The sequence below is a fragment of the Salmo trutta genome, chromosome 16, assembly GCF_901001165.1.
Source record: "Salmo trutta chromosome 16, fSalTru1.1, whole genome shotgun sequence".
NCBI lineage: Eukaryota > Metazoa > Chordata > Actinopteri > Salmoniformes > Salmonidae > Salmo > Salmo trutta.
In genome coordinates, this window is record NC_042972.1 from 28,188,409 (window position 1) to 28,209,301 (window position 20,893).

A 20,893-nucleotide genomic window follows, 5' to 3' on the forward strand; every position below is an offset into this window, starting at 1 on the left:
TGTGTATAGCTTTGTGCCTTACCGGCCTGTTCTTTGTCGTCGTGTTTTTTTTTGTATACGTGTTTGTTTTGGTTTTTCCTTCTTTATCCTTTAATAAAAGAAGATGAGTATACATTTTCCCGCTGCGTCTTGGTCTAAACCCTACGACAACCGTGACACCACGTTAGATCTAATATCCTTAGCGAATTGATGTTGATCATCTGTTGTTGTCTGCTTGATTTACAGCAGGGTCTCGTTAGGTCTAACAGAGAGCATCAAGGTAATGAGTTCATGTTTTTATGCCTCGGATTGGACAGAGTCTACTGTGCGCAATCGTGTAGGATAGACTATTGTGCAACACCCAACTCTATTCCTATTAATTATTCTTCACAATATTATCTAGTAATAAAATAACATGACAAATACATTTTGGTTTCCATGTTACACCTGCAATGTTAAACAATACAAAGGCCTTGAGGTAGCCTACTTGAGCTCAGAAATTAAAGTACTGGAATAGGCCTACCTTGAAAATCAGACATTTCCTGAATTTGATGCTTGAAAAGTCCTTGTAATTATTGTAGGTAATTTATAAGTTCTACTGCTCCATAATAAATATCGGTGATAAGGTTTTTGATCAGTTTTTGTGAGAGACGTGGCCACTTGTTTGTTTCCCGCAGCTTCAATTGAAGGGTGTTGTGCTGCTCTGTTGAGGTAAAACCATGTGCGGTTATTATGAGGATGACAAGAACATCTAATTCTGGCTTCAACATGGCTTTCCATACAAATCTTTCCATCACAAAATGAAATGTTTTTGGTCGCTTTCTCATGATAGAAACAGCGATGGTGAGCTTCAAATGGTGAGATTAATTCAACCACTATTCATGGCTTTATTATGTGTGCCTGCATTGGTCACATAGGCTACAGAAAAATCGCCATGCATCCAATTTATTTAGTCAGGCAAGTCCACATTATTCTCACATTTTAGAATGTAATAATAATTTGTATATCAATGTATTGGAAAGGCCTAAAAAATATATATATTTATAACTGAAAATTAGAGTGTCTGGCTCTGGTATTATGCTGGTGGACATTCTTAACAAATAAAATATTGTTGGATAAGTACCTGGGTACTGAGTCCGTGATATTTTTGTGGACCACACTAAATTGAATTAATACTAGTCTTTTTTCCACAGATAGCCATACTAGCTGCTTAAAATGCTTGACCTCTTGATGAGTATGAGGTGGGAGTTTAAGTACAATTCTTACATGCTTGTTTTGGCTGGTCTGTAGCTTATTCTTTAGATGTTTAGCATAACCATGTGCAGGCATAATCAAAGTGACACTGGACTAGTGCACTTCCCAGAGTCTTTAGGGTGTCTATAGCTAGGTTTCCATCCAATTGGCGACACATTTTCATGTGCATTTTCCCATCAGTGTTGTGTTTCCATCAAATTGACTTGTTGCGGACAAGTCTGTGGTAAATATGTAGTGCATATTCAAATTGACTTTTGCGGTTAAAATCCCATGTACCGAAGAAAAAATAAAAGTTAAATGTTGCGTAGGTATAGCGACAGTGCTCACTCTGGCATGTGCGCTCTAGCCAACAGCTCGCAGATACAGTGCGGGTATAGCCTACATGATGAGATTATTATGGACAAAAGGGTGAGATTATTTGTATTTGTCAAACGGCAGCCAAGCATCGATCATCATATCACCAGAATAAGACTATTTACTTATTGAAAGGAGCATCAAACTCATCTTCTGGCACTTTTACCACCCTATACATTTCATCGTCATTTAGTTCATCTGTAGCCTAATTAACAGTCGTAGTGGGAGGACCACACAACATATTATCACGTGACTCCAAGTTTACTTCGATATAATGATGGTTTTTATATCAATATTTGTGCATAAAAGCATTTCCACCACATTTTTCGCACAATTAATTTTACAGACACAAAAGGATCGCACCTTGTCCATCGTATTTTGTTTTGTCGACATTTGGAAAGTTAACCAACAAATTTGCGGTTTCCATTAGGCCTGTCGTGACATTTTTTATCCAACGTACTTTACCCCCATAAAAAGGTTGGATGGAACCTGGTTAATGTCATGCCATTTTGAGGATACTGGAATTATATTTTGGATGAATGTGCGCATGCCTACAGAAGACTTGAAGTAGCCTAATCAGATTACAACATTGTGACTGGTTGTGTTTATGACACATAAAGTTTAATTATTAACATTTCGGCTATATTAAAGCGTTAGGTTCTATGTGCACTGGGATAGTCACGACACCATTCTGTATACATCTGGTCCTTCTTTGGACACTGCGTTAACAAACCTCCAAACGAGCTTCAATGCCATACAATACTCCTTCCGTGGCCTCCAACTGCTCTTAACCTCTCTGGGATATGTGTGACACTAACGTCCCACCTCGACAACAGCCAGTGAAATTGCAGGGCGCCAAATTCAAAACAACAGAAATCTCATAATTAAAATTCCTCAAACATACAAGTATTATACACCATTTTAAAGCTTAACTTCTTGTTAATCCAGCCACAGTGTCTGATTTCAAAAAGGCTTTACGGCGAAAGCATACCATATGATTGTTAGGTCAGCGCCTAGTCACAAAAAAACATACAGCCATTTTCCAGCCAAAGAGAGGAGTCACAAAAAGCAGAAATAGAGATAAAATTAAACACTAACCTTTGATGATCTTCATCAGATGGCACTCATAGGACTTCATGTTACACAAAACATGTATGTTTTGTTTGATAAAGTTCATATTTATATCCAAAAATCTCAGTTTACATTGGCGCGTTATGTTCAGTAATGTTTTGCCTCTAAAACATCTAGTGATTTTGCAGGGAGCCACATCAATTTACAGAAATATTCATCATAAATGTTGATATAAGATACAAGTGTTTTACATAGAATTAAAGATACACTTCTCCTTAATGCAACCACTGTGTCAGATTTCAAAAAAGCTTTACGGCAAAGCACACCATGCGATAATCTCAGTACAGCGCTAAGCCACCAAAACAAGCCATACAGATACCCGCCATGTTGTGGAGTCAACAAAAGTCAGAAATAGAATTATAAATATTCACTTACCTTTGATGATCTTCATCGGAATGCACTCCCAGGCATCCCAGTTCCACAATAAATGTTTGTTTTGTTTCGATAAAGTCCATATTTATGTCCAAATACCTCCTTTTTGTTCACGCGTTCAGTTCACTATTCCAAATGCAGAAGGCGCATGCACTAAGTCCAGACGAAAGTCCAAAAAGTTGCTTTACAGTTTGTAGAAACATGTCAAACGATGTATAGAATCAATCTTTAGGACGTTTTTATCATAAATCTTCAATAATATTCCAACCGGACAATTCCTTTGTCTTTAGAAATGAAAAGGAACTCAGCTCGCTCTCACGGCCTACCGACTAAGCTCATGGCATTTTAACAGACACCTGGTTGAAACAGCTCTTATTCTCTCCCCATTCACAGTAGAAGCATGAAACAACGTTCTAAAGACTGTTGACATCTAGTGGAAGCCTTAGGAAGTGCAATATGACCCCACAGACACTGTATATTGGATAGGCAATCACTTGAAAAACTACAACCTCAGATTTCCCACTTCCTGGTTGGATTTTTCTCATGCTTTTGCCTGCCATATGATTTCTGTTATACTCACAGACATCATTCAGAGTGTTTTCTATCCAAATCTACTAATAATATGCATATCCTAGCTTCTGGACCTGAGTAGCGGGCAGTTTACTCTGGGTACCTTATTCATCCAAGCTACTCAATACTGCCCCCAGATTCCAAAGAAGTTAAACGCTAGTAAAACTAAATGCATGCTCTTCAACCGATCGCTGCCCACACCCGCCTGCCCGACTAGCATCACTACTCTGGACAGTTCTGACTTAGAATATGTGGACAACTATAAATACCTACATTTACATACATTTTAGTCATTTAGCAGACGCTCTTATCCAGAGCGACTTACAGTAGTGAATGCATACATTTCATACATTTGTTTTCTCCGTACTGGTCCCCCGTGGGGTCTGGTTAGACTGTAAACTCTCCTTCTAGACTCAAATTAAGCATCTCCAATTCAAAATTAAATCTAGAATCGGCTTCCTATTTCGCAACAAAGCCTCCTTTACTCATGCTGCCAAACATACCCTCGTAAAACTGATTATCCTACCGATCCTTGACTTCGGCGATGTCATTTACAAAATAGCCTCCAACACACTACTCAGCAAATTGGATGCAGTCTATCACAGTGCCATCCGTTTTGTCACCAAAGCCCCATATACTACCCACCATTGCGACCTGTATGCTCTCATTGGCTGGTCCTCGCTACATATTCGTAGCCAAACCCACTGGCTCCAGGTCATCTATAAGTCTTTGCTAGGTAAAGCTCCGCCTTATCTCAGCTCACTGGTCACCATAGCAACACGCACCCGTAGCACGTGCTCCAGCAGGTATATTTCACTGGTCATCCCCAAAGCCAACACCTCCTTTGGTCGCCTTTCCTTCCAGTTCTCTGCTGCCAATGACTGAAACGAACTGCAAAAATCACTGAAGTTGGAGACTTATATCTCCCTCTCTAACTTCAAGCATCGAGTGTCAGAGCAGCTTACCGATCGCTGCACCTGTACACAGCCCATCTGTAAATAGCCCATCCACCCAACTTCCTACCTACCTCATCCCCATCTTTGTTTTTTGTTTTTTTCTGCTCTTTTGCACAACGGTATATCTACTTGCACATCCTCATCTGCACATCTATCACTCCAGTGTTAATTGCTAAATTGTAATTACTTCGCCATTATGGCTTATTTATTGCCTTACCTCCTTACTTCATTTGCACACACTGTATACAGATTTTCTATTGTGTTATTGACTGTATGATTGTTTATCCCATGTGCAACTCTGTTGTTTTTGTCGCACTGCTTTGCTTTATCTTGGCCAGGTCACAGTTGTAAATAAGAACTTGTTCTCAACTGGCCTACCTGGTTAAATAAAGGTGAAATTAAAAAAAGAAGAATAAACTCGGATTGAAGAGGAGGCAGAGCACATGTTAAGCTTTCCTAAATAACTGGCCTGCCTGGAGCATGTGGCCACATTATTATAGGACAATTTGGGAGAATGAAAATATGCAACAGGCATCTCACTATCAGAAGTAAGAATACAGCCAGTCTGGCCTGCTACTGTGACTTTCTAGACCTTATAAACTGTGGAGAGTAGAACCACAACTGATCTAAATGGAATGAAACATTTTAAATCACAGGGCTTTTGTGCCGTTATTGAAATGACATTTTCACTGCAGCCTAGAGGAGAATTAAGTACTCACTTGAAAACATTAATGCAATTATTAATTGTATTGTGGTGTTTGTTATAGACTAGTCTAGGAAGGATAATTGTATTGTCCCTAAACAAGATCAATAGGGGAGCTTTTTGAGTTCTTTACATTTACATTTAAGTCATTTAGCAGACGCTCTTATCCAGAGCGACTTACAAATTGGTGCATTCACCTTAAGATATCCAGTGGAACAACCACTTTACAATAGTGCATCTAAATCTTTCGGGGGGGGGGGGGTAGAAGGATTACTTTATCCTATCCCAGGTATTCCTTAAAGAGGTGGGGTTTCAGGTGTCTCCGGAAGGTGGTGATTGACTCCGCTGTCCTGGCGTCGTGAGGGAGCTTGTTCCACCATTGGGGTGCCAGAGCAGCGAACAGTTTTGACTGGGCTGAGCGGGAGCTGTGCTTCCTCAGCGGTAGGGAGGCGAGCAGGCCAGAGGTGGATGAACGCAGTGCCCTTGTTTGGGTGTAGGGCCTGATCAGAGCCTGAAGGTACGGAGGTGCCGTTCCCCTCACAGCTCCGTAGGCAAGCAGCATGGACTTGTAGCGGAATGATGCACCTGGCCTCTCCATTGCCTGTCAGCTATTTCTATTTGTTCTTTTTGATTCATATTGAACTTTTATGCAGCTTTGAATGCTTTTATGTGTGGTGTGATTGCTAGTTAGCCCATTGCAGATCTTGACATCCACCTACCAATATTGACACTGTGAATGGTGGAGAGAGGGCAGGATAGACAGTTAGATTGATAGACTATATTGACCTGTGGTATAGTCAAAGTTAGCATGTGGAAAAGCATAGTGCATAAGGGAAGTACCAAAGCACCTTAATATAGGAGAGGCCATGCAAACAGATAAGGAAATTTGGCTAGGATGGAAGAAATTCTATAGTAAAACCTACAAAAGAGCGAGTGCAAGCCAGGGGGGAAAAAACACTACCCTCCTCTATGCAGCAAAAAAAAGTTAGACAACCCTCCCCTGTTTTGGACCACCCCCTTACCCCAGTAAATGTCTTACTGTCCCTAACTTGCTAGCTAAGTTGCTAGCTTGCATGATCAAGCTTCTTGGTTACAGCAGAGACAGTCAATCCACTCCTGATTCAGGATCCCTGCTGCCTAAATTAGTTTTGTGTGTGCAGCACAACTGTGAGTAGCCTTTTAAGATAGGAGCTGGGTAGTCTGTCCTTGCAATTAGTTTGTTTGATTGCACTTGTTAGTTAACATCCACTATGGGAATTAACTAGTAATTTGTTAGCCTTTGTAAGCATTTTTTTTATATTGTTAACAACAACAAAAAAACGTTGGAAAGGAATAGCGCCCTTGTGTGCACTGCCGGTAATATGTATAACCCGTTATAGAACAGGAACGGTATGAAAATCTGGATACCGCCCAACCCCTGAATACATTCACACTAAAAACAGTGTTGAGGTATTGCCTTCATTAGTTGAAGGTAATTAGCACAGTTCTATGCCTTGTTATTGTTTCTTTCTTCCTCAGGTTAAATGAGAATAGACTGCAGGCCAAAATGTACGTGTTATTTTTGTTGTGCTGAGCCAACAGTGTGTTGTTATCGTCAATATATGACATAATCATATCATAAATTGTCTGTTGTTCTTGTCCTGAGGGTAGTTGTGTGCTGAGAAGAATGTGCTTCTTCTCTACTTCCCTGTATCCTTAATGCTGTTAAATTGTACTGAATATACAATCTTGTGCAAGATTGGGTTTTCAATTAGTTTATTTATTTATAGATAGTTGCCTTATTGTGTTGTATGTATACCATCCTTCTGTCCCTCAGTTGTTGGAGTACGTGGGTAAAGGGAAAAGCATCGTGGATGTGGGTTTGGCCCAGGCCCGTCTACCCCTCAACACACGCTGCCACTACTATGAGCTGGAGATCACTGATGCAGGAGAGAAGTGCTACATCGCCCTGGGACTGGCACGCAGGGTACGTGTCCTTAATCATATATATTTTTTTTAAATGATTTTTCTACTTTATTGGACGGAGTCAGTAAAGAGAGACAGGAAAGTAAGCAGCAGAAATGCTGTGCTAGCAGGGCATGCAGGGGCCAGATTGGAGCCAACTCTAGCACTGACATCAAATTTTATTAGTCACATGTGCCGAATACATCAGGTTTAGACCTTGCAGTGAAATGCTTAATTACTAGTCACTAACCAACAATGAGGTTTAAAAAAATACGGAAAAGAATAAGAAATAAAGTAACAAGTAATTAAAGTACAGCAGTAAAATAACAATAGTGAGACTATATTCGGGGGATACCGGTACAGAGTCAATGTGCAGGGACACCGGTTAGTTGAGGTAATATGTACATGTAGGTAAAGTTATTAAAGTGACTATGCATAGATGATAACAGAGAGTAGCAGCGGTGTAAAAGAGGGGGGGAAATGAAAATAGTCTGGGTAGCCATTTGATTAGATGTTCAGGAGTCTTATGGCTTGGGGGTAGAAGCTGTTTTGAAGCCTCTTGGACCTAGACTTGGCGCTACGGTACCGCTTGCCGTGCCATAGCAGAGAGAACAGTCTATGACTAGGGTGGCTGGAGTCTTTGACAATTTTTAGGGCCTTCCTCTGACACCGCCTTGCATAGAGGTCCTGAATGGCAGGAAGCTTGGCCCCAGTGATGTACTGGGCCGTTCGCACTACCCTCTGTAGTGCCTGGCAGTTGGAGGCCGAGCAGTTGCCATACCAGGCAGTGATGCAACCAGTCAGGATGCTCTCGGTGGTGCAGCTGTAGTCCCTTTTGAGGATCTGAGGACCCATGCCAAATCTTTTCAGTCCCTTGAGGGGGAATGGGTTTTGTCATGCCCTCTTCATGACTGTCTTGGTGTGCTTGGATGATGTTAGTTTGTTGGTGATGTGGACACCAAGGAACTTAAAGCTCTCAACCTGCTCCACTGCAGCCCCGTCAATGAGAATGGGGGCGTGCTCAGTCCCTTTTTCCTGTAGTCCACAATCATCTCCTTTGTCTTGATCACGTTGAGGGAGAGGTTGTTGTCCTGGCACCACACGGTCAGGTCTCTGACCTCCTCCCTATAGGCTGTCTCGTCGTTGTTGGTGATCAGGCCTACCACTGTTGTGTCATCGGCAAACTTAATGATGGTGTTGGAGTCGTGCCTGGCCGTGCAGTCATGAGTGAACAGGGAGTACAGGAGGTGACTGAGCACGTGCCCCTGTGTTGAGGATCAGCATGGCGGATGTGTTGTTACCTACCCTTACCATCTGGGTTCGGCCTGTCAGGAAGTCCAGGATCCAGTAGCAGAGGGAGGTGTTTAGTCCCATGGTCCTTAGCTTATTGATGAGCTTTGAGGGCACTATGGTGTTGAACACTTGAGCTGTAGTCAATGAATAGCATTCTCACATAGGTGTTCCTTTTGTCAAGGTGGGAAAGGGCAGTGTGGAGTGCAATAGAGATTGCATCATCTGTGGATCTGTTGGGGCGGTTTGCAAATTGGAGTGGGTCTGGGGTTTCTGGGATAATGGTGTTGATGTGAGCCATGACCAGCCTTTCAAAGCACTTCATGGCTACAGACGCATGCTCGGAGTACACGTCCTGGTAGTCATTTAGGCAGGTTACCTTAGTGTTCTTGGGCACAGGCAGACTCGGACAGGGAGAGGTTGAAAATGTCAGTGAAGGGGCCTCCCGGGTGGCGCAGTGGTCTAAGGCACTGCAGTGCTAGCTGTGCCTTAGGGGCGACGCACAATTGGCCCAGCGTCGTCCGGGTTAGGGAGGGTTTGGCCGGCAGGGATATCCTTGTCTCATCGCCCACTAGCGACTCCTGTGGTGGGTCGGGCGCAGTGCACGTTGACCAGGTTGCCAGGTGTTTCCTCCGACACATTGGTGCGGCTGGCTTCCGGGTTGAATGTGCATTGTGTCAAGAAGCAGTGCGGCTAGGTTGGGTTATGTTTCGGAGGACACATGGCTCTCGACCTTCGCCTCTCCCGAATCTGTACGGGAGTTGCAGCGATGAGACAAGACTGTAACTACTACCAATTGGATACCACGAAATTGGGGAGAAAAAAGGGTTAAAAAAAAGAAGAAAATGTCAATGAAGACACTTGCCAGTTAGTTGGTCAGCGCATGCTTGGGAGTACACGTCCTGGTAATCTGTCTGGCCCTGCGGCCTTGTGAATGTAGACCTGTTTAAAGGTCTTACTCACATCAGCTGCGGAGAGCGTGATCACACAGTTGTCTGGAACAGCTGGTGCTCTCATGCATGTTTGTGTTATTTGCCTCAAAGCGAGCATAGAAGTAGTTTAGCTCATATGGTAGGCTCGTGTTACTTGGCAGCTCTTGGCTGTGCTTCACTTTGTAGTCTGCAATGGTTTTCAAGCCCTGCCAAATCCAACGAGCATCTGAAATGGTGTAGTATGATCCGATCTTAGTCCTGTATTGATGCTTTGCCTGTTTGATGGTTCGTCGGAGGGCATAGCGGCATTTCTTGTGCTTCCGGGTTCGAGTCCTGCTCCATGAAAGCGGTAGCTCTAGCCTTTAGCTCAGTGCGGATGTTGCCTGTAATCCATGGCTTCTTGTTGGGATATGTACTAGAGGTCGACTGATTTAGGATTTTTCAACACCGATACCAATTATAGGAGGACCAAAAAAAGCCGATACTGATTAATCGGACGATTTTTAAATATATACACTGCTCAAAAAAATAAAGGGAACACTTAAACAACACAATGTAACTCCAAGTCAATCACACTTCTGTGAAATCAAACTGTCCACTTAGGAAGCAACACTGATTGACAATAAATTTCACATGCTGTTGTGCAAATGGAATAGACAACAGGTGGAAATTATAGGCAATTAGCAAGACACCCCCAATAAAGGAGTGGTTCTGCAGGTGGTGACCACAGATCACTTCTCAGTTCCTATGCTTCCTGGCTGATGTTTTGGTCACTTTTGAATGCTGGAGGTGCTTTCACTCTATTGGTAGCATGAGACGGAGTCTACAACCCACACAAGTGGCTCAGGTAGTGCAGCTCATCCAGGATGGCACATCAATGCGAGCTGTGGAAAGAAGGTTTGCTGTGTCTCTCAGCGTAGTGTCCAGAGCATGGAGGCGCTACCAGGAGACAGGCCAGTACATCAGGAGATGTGGAGGAGGCCGTAAGAGGGCAACAACCCAGCAGCAGGACCGCTCCTGCTCCCCCTTTGTGCAAGGAGGAGCAGGAGAAGCACTGCCAGAGCGCTGCAAAATGACCTCCTGCAGGCCACAAATGTGCATGTGTCTGCTCAAACGGTCAGAAACAGACTCCATGAGGGTGGTATGAGGGCCCGACGTCCACAGGTGGGGGTTGTGCTTACAGCCCAACACCGTGCAGGACGTTTGGCATTTGCCAGAGAACACCAAGATTGGCAAATTCGCCACTGGCGCCCTGTGCTCTTCACAGATGAAAGCAGGTTCACACTGAGCACATGACAGACGTGACAGAGTCTGGAGACGCCGTGGAGAACGTTCTGCTGCCTGCAACATCCTCCAGCATGACCGGTTTGGCGGTGGGTCAGTCATGGTGTGGGGTGGCATTTCTTTGGGGGGCTACCTCCATGTGCTCGCCAGAGGTAGCCTGACTGCCATTAGGTACCGAGATGAGATCCTCAGACCCCTTGTGAGACCATATGCTGGTGCGGTTGGCCCTGGGTTCCTCCTAATGCAAGACAATGCTAGACCTCATGTTGCTGGAGTGTGTCAGCAGTTCCTGCAAGAGGAAGGCATTGATGCTATGGACTGGCCCGCCCGTTCCCCAGACCTGAATCCAATTGAGCACATCTGGGACATCATGTCTCGCTCCATCCACCAACGCCACGTTGCACCACAGACTGTCCAGGAGTTGTAGGGAGGTCATACAGGCACGTGGAGGCCACACACACTACTGAGCCTCATTTTGACTTGTTTTAAGGACATTACATCAAAGTTGGATCAGCCTGTAGTGTGGTTTTCCACTTTAATTTTGAGTGTGACTCCAAATCCAGACCTCCATGGGTTGATAAATTGGATTTCCATTGATTATTTTTGTGTGATTTTGTTGTCAGCACATTCAACTATGTAAAGAAAAAAGTATTTAATAAGATTATTTCTTTCATTCAGATCTAGGATGTGTTGTTTAAGTGTTCCCTTTATTTTTTTGAGCAGTATATATATTTGTAGTATTGACAATTATGACAATTACAACAATACTGAATGAACACTTTTATTTTAACTTAATACATAAATAAAATCCATTTAGTCTCAAATAAATAATGAAACATGTTCAATTTGGTTTAAATAATACAAAAACAGTGTTGGAGAAGAAAGTAAAAGTGCAATATGTGCCATATAAAAAAGCTAACGTTTAAGTTCCTTGCTCAGAACATGAAAACATATGAAAGCTGGTGGTTCATTTTAACATGAGTCTTCAATATTCCCAGTTAAGAAGTTTTAGGTTGTAGTTATTATAGGAATGTATAGGACTGTTTCTCTCTATACCATTTGTATTTCATATACCTTTGACTTAATTATAATATAATAAACACACAGAAATACGAGCCTTAGGTCATTAATATGGTAAAATCCGGAAACTATAATTTCAATAACAAAACGTTTATTTTTTCAGTGAAATACGGAACCGAAATACGGAAAGTCTAAATATTGCTGTTACATTGTGCAACCTTCAATGTTGTGTCATAATTTTGTAAAATTCGACCAAATTAATTACGGTCTTTTGTTAGGAAGAAATGGTCTTCACACAGTTCGCAACGAGCCAGGCGGCCCAAACTGCTGTATATACCCTGACTCTGCTTACACTGAACGCAAGAGAAGTGACACAATTTCCCTAGCTAATATTGCCTGCTAACATGAATTTCTTTTAACTAAATATGCAGGTTTTAAAAAATGTTGATTTGAATATTGATTTTAAGAAAGGCATTGATGTTTATGGTTAGGTACATTGGTGCTACGGTTGTGCTTTTTTCGCGAACGCGCTTTTGTTAAATCATCACCCGTTTGGCGAAGTAGGCTGTGATTCGATGATAAATTAACTGACACCGCATTGATTATATGCAACGCAGGACTAGCTAGTTAACTACACATGGTTGATGATATTATTAGTTTAACTAGTGATTTATGTTAAGATTGATTGTTTTTTATAAGATAAGTTTAATGCTAGCTAGCAACTTACCTTGGCTCCTTGCTGCACTTGCCGCGCCTGCCTGGTCAGCCTGCCATGCAGTCTCCTCGTGGATTGCAATGTAATCGGCCATAATCGGCGTCCAAAAATGCTGATTGCCGGTTGTTATGAAAACTTGAAATCGGCCTCAATTAATCGGCCATGCCGATTAATCGGTCGACCTCTAGTATGTACGTACGGTCACTGTGGGGACGACGTCATCGATTTGCCTGTTTGATGGTTCATCAGAGGGCATAGCAGGATTTCTTATAAGCTTCCGGGTTAGAGTCCCGCTCCTTGAAAGCGGCAGCTCTACCTTTTTGCTCAGTGTGAATGTTACCTGTAATCCATGGCTTCTGGTTGGGGTATGTACGTACAGTCACTGTCGGGACGATGTCCTCGATGCAGTTATTGATGAAGCCAGTGACTGATGTGGTGTACTCCTCAATGACATCGAAGGAATCCTGGAACCTATTCCAGTCTGCTAGCAAAACGGCCCTGTAGCTTAGCATCTGCTTCATCTGACCACTTTTTTTCATTTATCTAGTCACTGGTGCTTCCTGCTTTAATTTTTGCTTCTAAGCCGGAATCAGGAGGATGGAATTATGGTCAGACTTGCCAAATGGAGGGCAAGGGAGAGCTTTGTATGCGTCTCTGTGTGAGTAATGGTGGTCCAGAGTTTTTTTTCCCCCTCTGGTTGCACATTTTAACATGCTGATAGAAATTTGATAAAACAGATTTAAGTTTCCCTGCATTAAAGTCTCCGGCTACTAAGAGTGCCTCCTCTGGTTGATCCTTTTCATGTTTGCTTATGGCGGAATACAGCTCATTCAATGCTGTCTTAGTGCCAGCCTCTAACTGTGGTGGTATGTAAAACTGCTACGAAAGTACAGATAACTCTCTAGGTAGATAGTGTGGTCTACAGCTTATCATGAGATACTCTACCTCAGGCGAGCAATAGCTCGAGACTTCCTTAGATATCGTGCACCAGCTGTTATTTACAAAGGTACAGCATGTAACCAGCCAGCTGTATGTTGATAGTGTCATCGTTCAGCCACAACTCCGTGAAGCATAAGATATTACAGTTTTGAATGTCCAGTTGGTAGTTTAATCTTCCGCGTAGGTCATCGATTTTATTCTCCAAAGATTGCACGTTTGCTAGCAGAATGGAAGGAAGTGGAGGTTTATTTGATCGCCTACGAATTCTCAGAAGGCAGACTGCCCTCTGGCCCCTTTTTCTCCGCCTCCTCTTCACACAAATCACGGGGATCTGGGCCTGTTCCCGAGAAAGCAGTATATCATCTGCATCGCGTTCGTCAGACTCATTAAAAGGAAAAAAGGGGTTCTGCCAGTCCGTGGTGAGTAATTGCAGTCCTGATGTCCAGAAGTTATTTTCGGTCATAAGAGACGGTAGCTGTAACATTATGTACAAAATAAGTTCAAAAATAAGTTACAAACAACGCAAATAAACAAACAAAAAAACACAATCGGTTGGGGACACGTAAAACGTCAGCTGCCTTCTCCGGCCCCATACAGTACGTGTGTGCTCCAAAGGCAGCGGCACTAACCGCTACATCACATGCCATGTCCTCCTACATTATCATCATCAACTTGATCATTATCATCGTTCATTGCTATTGTCACTATTGTCATTATCTCCAACACAATGACCATCAATGACACTATTATGATCGTCATCATCACCCTACATTCTCATTTTCCAGCCTAGAATGAGTCCATCTGAAACATGTTATACTTCCATAACATTCTACTGTTCTTAATTCACTGTCACATCAAATGTTTTCATACCAATCCATATATAACACCGACACCCCATCTGTTGTACAAATTCTGGATGTGCATTCAAATATACAGTTGAAGTCAGATGTTTACATTCACTTAGGTTGGAGTCATTAAAACTCGTTTTTCAACCACTCCACAAATTTCTTGTAAACGAACTATAGTTTTGGCAAGTCGGTTAGGACATCTACTTTGCATGACACAAGTAATTTCTCCAACAATTGTTTACAGACAGATTATTTCACTTATAATTCACTGTATCACAATTCCTGTGGGTCAGAAGTGTACATACACTAAGTTGACTGTGCCTTTAAACAACTTGGAAAATTCCAGAAAATTATGTCATGGCTTTAGAAGCTTCTGATGGGCTAATTGACATCATTTGAGTCTATTGGAGGTGTACCTGTGGATGTATTTCAAGGTCTACCTTCAAACTCAGTGCCTCTTTGCATGACATCATGGGACAATCAAAAGAAATCAGCCAAGACCTCAGAAAAAGAAATGTAGACCTCCACAAGTCTGGTTCGTCCTTGGGAGCAATTTCCAAATGCCTGAAGGTACCACGTTCATCTGTACAAACAATAGTACGCAAGTATAAACACCATGGGACCACGCAGCCGTCATACCGCTCAGGAAGGAGACGCATTCTGTCTCCTAGAGATGAACGTACTTTGGTGCGAAAAGTGCAAATCAATCCCAGAACAATAACCTGAAAGGCTGCTCAGCAAGGAAGAAGCCACTGCTCCAAAACCGCCATAGAAAAGCCAGACTACGGTTTGCAACTGCACATGGGGACAAAGATCATACTTTTTGGAGAAATGTCCTCTGGTCTGATGAAACAAAAATAGAACTGTTTGGCCATAATGACCATGGTTATGTTTGGAGGAAAAAAGGGGAGGCTTGCAAGCCGAAGAACACCATCCCAACCGTGAAGCACAAGGCTGGCAGCATCATGCTGTGGGGGTGCTTTGCTGCAGGAGGGACTGGTGCACTTCACAAAATAGATGGCTTCATGAGGAAGGAAAATTATGTGGCTATATTGAAAGAACATCTCAAGACATCAGTCACAAAGTTAAAGCTTGGTCGCAAATGGGTCTTCCAAATGGACAATTACCCCAAGCATACTTCCAAAGTTGTGACAAAATGGCTTAAGGACATCAAAGTCAAGGTATTGGAGTCGCCATCACAAAGCCCTGACCTCAATCCTATAGATTTTGTGGGCAGAACTGAAAAGGCGTGTGCGAGCAAGGAGGCCTACAAACCTGACTCAGTTACACCAGCTCTCCCAACTTATTGTGGGAAGCTTGTGGAAGGCTACCCGAAACGTTTGACCCAAGTTAAACAATTTAAAGGCAATGCTACCAAATATGAATTGAGTGTATGTAAACTTCTGACCCACTGGGAATGTGATGAAAGAAATAAAAGCTGAAATAAATCATTCTCTCTACTATTATTCTGACATTTCACATTCTTAAAATAAAGTGGTGATCCTAACTGACCTAAGACAGGGAATTGTTACTAGGATTAAATGTCAGGAATTGTGAAAAACTGAGTTGAAATGTATTTGGCTGAGGTGTATGTGAACTTCCGACTTCAACTGTTTATGCAGGCCTCAATTCCAAATGTATGGGAAAGATGGGCACCATCTAAAAACATGGAATTAGGCTAGATGCCAATCAAACCTTAATTGTGGGGTGCAAAGGAGGTAAAATGAAAAAGAAACTGAGGTAGTTGTTTAACCAGTCAGTGCCTTTGGTCAAATGTTGCTGTCACTTATCTCGCTAGCTCAGCCATGACTATCCTATCCTCCTTCAACTCCTTCTCCTCCACTTCTCTCACTATTTCCACCCCATTCAGAGTGATGAATGACGGAGAGGGGAAAAGCGAACAACAGAATAAATATTGTCTCATTTGAACCCCTCATTTGGTTTTCCGTAGAAAACACAGGCTGTTCCATTTACATGCTAACCAATCGTGCTAACATGATAGCAACTCTGACTGAAGTGGAGTGTGGAAAATATGCTGTATCGAACCCGGTCTCCAGCTCACAAGATTACAGCCACTTATCTACCTGTCTCTCGCTCTCTCTCTCTCTCTAATTATCCATCTATCGCTGCTATTTTTCTTCTGTTACTCATGGCAAGCATTGTTTATTTCACTATTTCCAAGTGAATGACAACTTTCACAGTGTGGCAGTTTTCCAAGCATGGCTATTTAGTCGCTAGGTAGCTGGGCATTTTTGTCTGATGAGTTGCTTACCACTGAGTAGCACCATACACAGAAAGAAACTACATTTAAAAAGAAAAGTATGCAGCAAGTGCTTGCATTCTCTGGGTTAGAAAGATCAAGTTGATAATATCGTAGATAACGCTAATATCCTAAAGTAATTAATTTGGACCCCTTCCAACGGTGTCTCTCTGTATAATTCATGACAGTGATTATCTCCATATTGTGGAAATATCATCTGTCAGGCAGTTTAGAGAGGGCTTGTCTAATGACTGTTTGCTCAACGCAGAGACACCTGAACTTATTATGACAGCAGAGATTTAATCAGCATGGAATCTGCACATCCTGTTTAATGTAAATCAAAGAGCTCCTACTTCAGATATGTCAGTTATTTTATCAGATAAGAGAACCTGGAAATAAGAGCCCCTCGATACTGCTGCATCGTTCTTGACTTTTTTGACTGCATCTGGAGCTCCCACTCTTGTGACGACATGGAGAGTTTCAAGTAAGTCACAGTTCAGGTAGGCCTCCCCGTTTCAGCAAACAAAGGAGAGTAGGTTTGCTCAACAACAAATGGCAGGAAAGAACTCTCCAAAATGACTTATTCAGAGGAGAAATGTCAGGATACCAGTGCTTCATCAGATTATGGAGCAAGGCCTGAGCGTAAGAAGTAGATCTCTGTCTGTTTTTTTTAGTGCTCCAACTCCTGTTTACCATGAATTGTACTTTTGGAAGTTTTTCCTGGGTATGCCCTATTATTGAGGTTTTAATAGGTGTTGGTGTCTTCTATCTTTGGCCTGTACCTCCTGATAGCTAACCACTGTGGTCCCATGGCTGTTGTAAGGATGTGATGTACCCAGACAATGACAATGTAAGTCCTCCATTGGGCGTTGAAGCGAAACCATCCTGATGTCAGTTAGTTACTTTTGCACAATTGATCTACCTTTGATCAAGTCCACACCCTTGTTAATCTCTGGGGTTGCCTAATGTCATGTCACACACAGTCACTCTCCCTACCTCCTAAACCTTTGCACTCTTGTCTGTGTGTGTTGCTTGGCACTAAGAGCTCTGTGATTTCACTGATTTGTTTTCCGGGAATTGTTTTCTGGAGCAGTCGGCAGTTCTTGTGGGGCATCATAAATCCAGCAGTCTGCCATTCCTGAGGTTTCAGACTTCCACTGCTCCCCTTCACCTCCTAGCAGACCCAATGAGCCATCCTCTCATTAATGTGTTGATTGTGAACCATTACCTCTCACAGGAAAAATCAAAGGCGGACATCATCCCCGTTGAAAAACCACTTGTGAAGCAGATCAGTGACAACTTGGACTCCTCTTTTTTTATTGGAGAACTGTGGGATGGTGTGATACACATTCCTGTGTCACTCTATCTCTCGGTCTCCTACCTCTCCATCTCTTTCTTTCTCATCTATCATGGTCTTCATTTTCACTTTTTCATCCCTTAATCATACTCACATGTAATCTCATCTTCCCATCTCTCCATTGCCTCACCTGTCCATCTCCATACCTCTCCCACTATCTGACCCTCTCTTTATCCACTGTCCTCTCCTCCCTGTGTCTCTATCTCTCCATATCTGTACCAATAAAGCCCTTGCCACTGTGGCCATAGGGGCTTCCATTGGCACAAAGGCAGCTCTCTTTTCATTCTTCTCTAAACCAGTTAGCATTAGTCGTGACCTGGTGGCGCCACAGTACATGTCTTTGTTACTGTGTGTTTCAGTGAATAATACCAGCATAGAAGATAGGGCTATTAGCTCTGGTGACGCCATCCCCAGCTGATGTTACCCATGGTGTGTTAAAGATTAGCATCTGAGTGTTTTGAGAAAGCTGTTTCATTAATGGATAGCGGTTGCTGTGGGTAAAGCCTATAACAAATGGTGTCTTCAGAGTCGCAGTGACTCATCATAGTGTTTTATGGCTTCAAATACAGATTATTTTAATGACCCTTATGTGTCAAAATGTATTGCAGAGATGGAGTAGAGGAGGCTGGCTGAAGAACTAGAAAATAAATGCTCTTATTGTTCCTTCATGAGGACTTCCATTGTATGGGCTGATGGACAGGGTGCACCCCCATTAAATGTGACTCATCTTCAGATCTTATCAGCTACAACACTGGGCCTTTGTTGGGGTTTCTGTTGGATCACCTGGGGGCTCAATGGAGCATTGGCAGGAAACTAAATCAATGAAACAAACACACACAAACTCAGCAAAAATAGAAACGTCCTCTCACTGTCAACTGCGTTTATTTTCAGCAAACTTAACATGTGTAAATATAACAAGATTCAACAACTGAGACATAAACTGAACAAGTTCCACAGACATGTGACTAACAAAATCAAAAGTAACAGTCAGTATCTGGTGTGGCCACCAGCTGCATTAAGTACTGCAGTGCATCTCCTCCTCATGGACTGCACCAGATTTGCCAATTCTTTCTGTGAGATGTTACCCCACTCTTCCACTAAGGCACCTGCAAGTTCCCGGACATTTCTGGGGGGAAGGACCCTAGCCCTCAACCTCCGATCCAACAGGTCCCAGACGTGCTCAATGGGATTGAGATCCGGGCTCTTCGCTGGCCATGGCAGAACACTGACATTCCTGTCTTGCAGGAAATCCCGCACAGAACGAGCAGTATGGCTGGTGGCATTGTCATGCTGGAGGGTCATGTCAGGATGAGCCTGCAGGAAGGGTACCACATGAGGGAGGAGGATGTCTTCCCTGTAACGCACAGCGTTGAGATTGCCTGCAATGACAACCAGCTCAGTCCAATGCTGTGACACACCGCCCCAGACCATGATGGACCCTCCACCTCCAAATCGATCCCGCTCCAGAGTACAGGCCTCATTCCTTCGGCGATAAACGCGAATCCGACCATCACCCCTGGTGAGACAAAAGTGTGACTCGTCAGTGAAGAGCACTTTTTGCCAGTCCTGTCTGTTCCAGCGACGGTGGGTTTGTGCCCATAGGCGACGTTGTTGCCGGTGATGTCTGGTGAGGACCTGCGTTACAACAGGCCTACAAGCCTTCAGTCAAGCTTCTCTCAGCCTATTGCGGACAGTCTGAGCACTGATGGAGGGATTGTGCGTTCCTTGTGTAACTCGGGCAGTTGTTGTTGCCATCCTGTACCTGTCCCGCAGGTGTGATGTTCGGATGTACCGATCCTGGCAGGTGTTGTTACACGTGGTCTGCCACTGCGAGGACGATCAGCTGTCCGTCCTGTCTCCCTGTAGCGCTGTCTTAGGCGTGTCACAGTAAGGACATTGCAATTTATTGCCCTGGCCACATCTGCAGTCCTCGTGCCTCCTTGCAGCATGCCTAAGGCACGTTCACTCAGATGAGCAGGGACCCTGGGCATCTTTCTTTTGTGTGTTTTTCAGAGTCAGTTAATTGCCTACCATTTGTAAGCTGTTAGTGTCTTAACGACCATTCCACAGGTGCATGTTCATTAATTGTTTATGGTTCATTGAACAAGCATGGGAAACAGTGTTTAAACCCTTTACAATGAAGATCTGTGAAGTTATTTGGATTTTTACAAATTATCTTTGAAAGACAGGGTCCTGAAAAAGGGATGTTTCTTTTTTTGCTGAGTTTATATGTGCGTACACACACTATTAATCAGTATCAGGAAGGTGTCATTAGATACACACACCTCGTATGAGTCAAACCTCATTGACATATTATCACTTAATTTCACAGGATTATCCCAAAAACAGACACCCTGGCTGGAGCAGGGGCTCCATAGCCTATCATGCAGGTGAGTGTCCTGAGTCATGTAGCGTCTGTCTATCTGTCCGTCTGCAAGTGTTCCTGCATGATGGTTTGGTTTGTTACTTGAATGTGTCTGTCTCTGTACCTGCTTGCCATGCATGATTCTAATTATTGGTCAGACTGACTCCTGTGGTACCCTTCCTGCCCATAGGGCTCTGGTCAAAAGTAGTGCACTATGTAGGGAATAGGGTGCCATGTAGGGCTCAGCCAGAGATTGAGCGAGAAGCTGAGAGTTGTCCAAGTCCCCATGAATGGTGGGATACCATTATCAGTGTGTTACTCTTATGATAAGCCTGTGTGTTTATCACTGCTTATCTGCCAAAGTGGTGATTAGGTGAAGCCCCACCTAGTGATCTCTTCATGTTTCATCTGTTCCATGTCATTGTATCTCTCTTCCTAAAAGCCACCCTAAGGATGAGAAAGTAGCTCTTTCCTCTCGCATTCCCCCTGACCTCTGGTTGACTATTCCACTGCCGAGGGAGGCTGAGATGAGGAAAAATGGACTTTTAAGTTTATATTCTAGCTCGGCACACAGCAGTCAGTCTCAATCATCTCACTCATTTAGATGTTCTGGGTTGGGT

General features: G+C 43.2%; 1 protein-coding gene across 2 annotated transcripts in view; it reads left to right on the plus strand.

The window, feature by feature from the left end:
* Positions 1–20,893, plus strand: part of LOC115150477 (SPRY domain-containing protein 3-like) — a 115,702-nt gene that overhangs the window by 93,598 nt on the left and 1,211 nt on the right. For both annotated transcript variants that reach the window (XM_029693796.1, XM_029693798.1), the window contains 2 exons: positions 7,136–7,285; positions 20,241–20,298. In XM_029693796.1, coding sequence (XP_029549656.1) covers positions 7,136–7,285; positions 20,241–20,298 — 208 coding nt within the window. The remainder of the gene's footprint in view (positions 1–7,135; positions 7,286–20,240; positions 20,299–20,893) is intronic.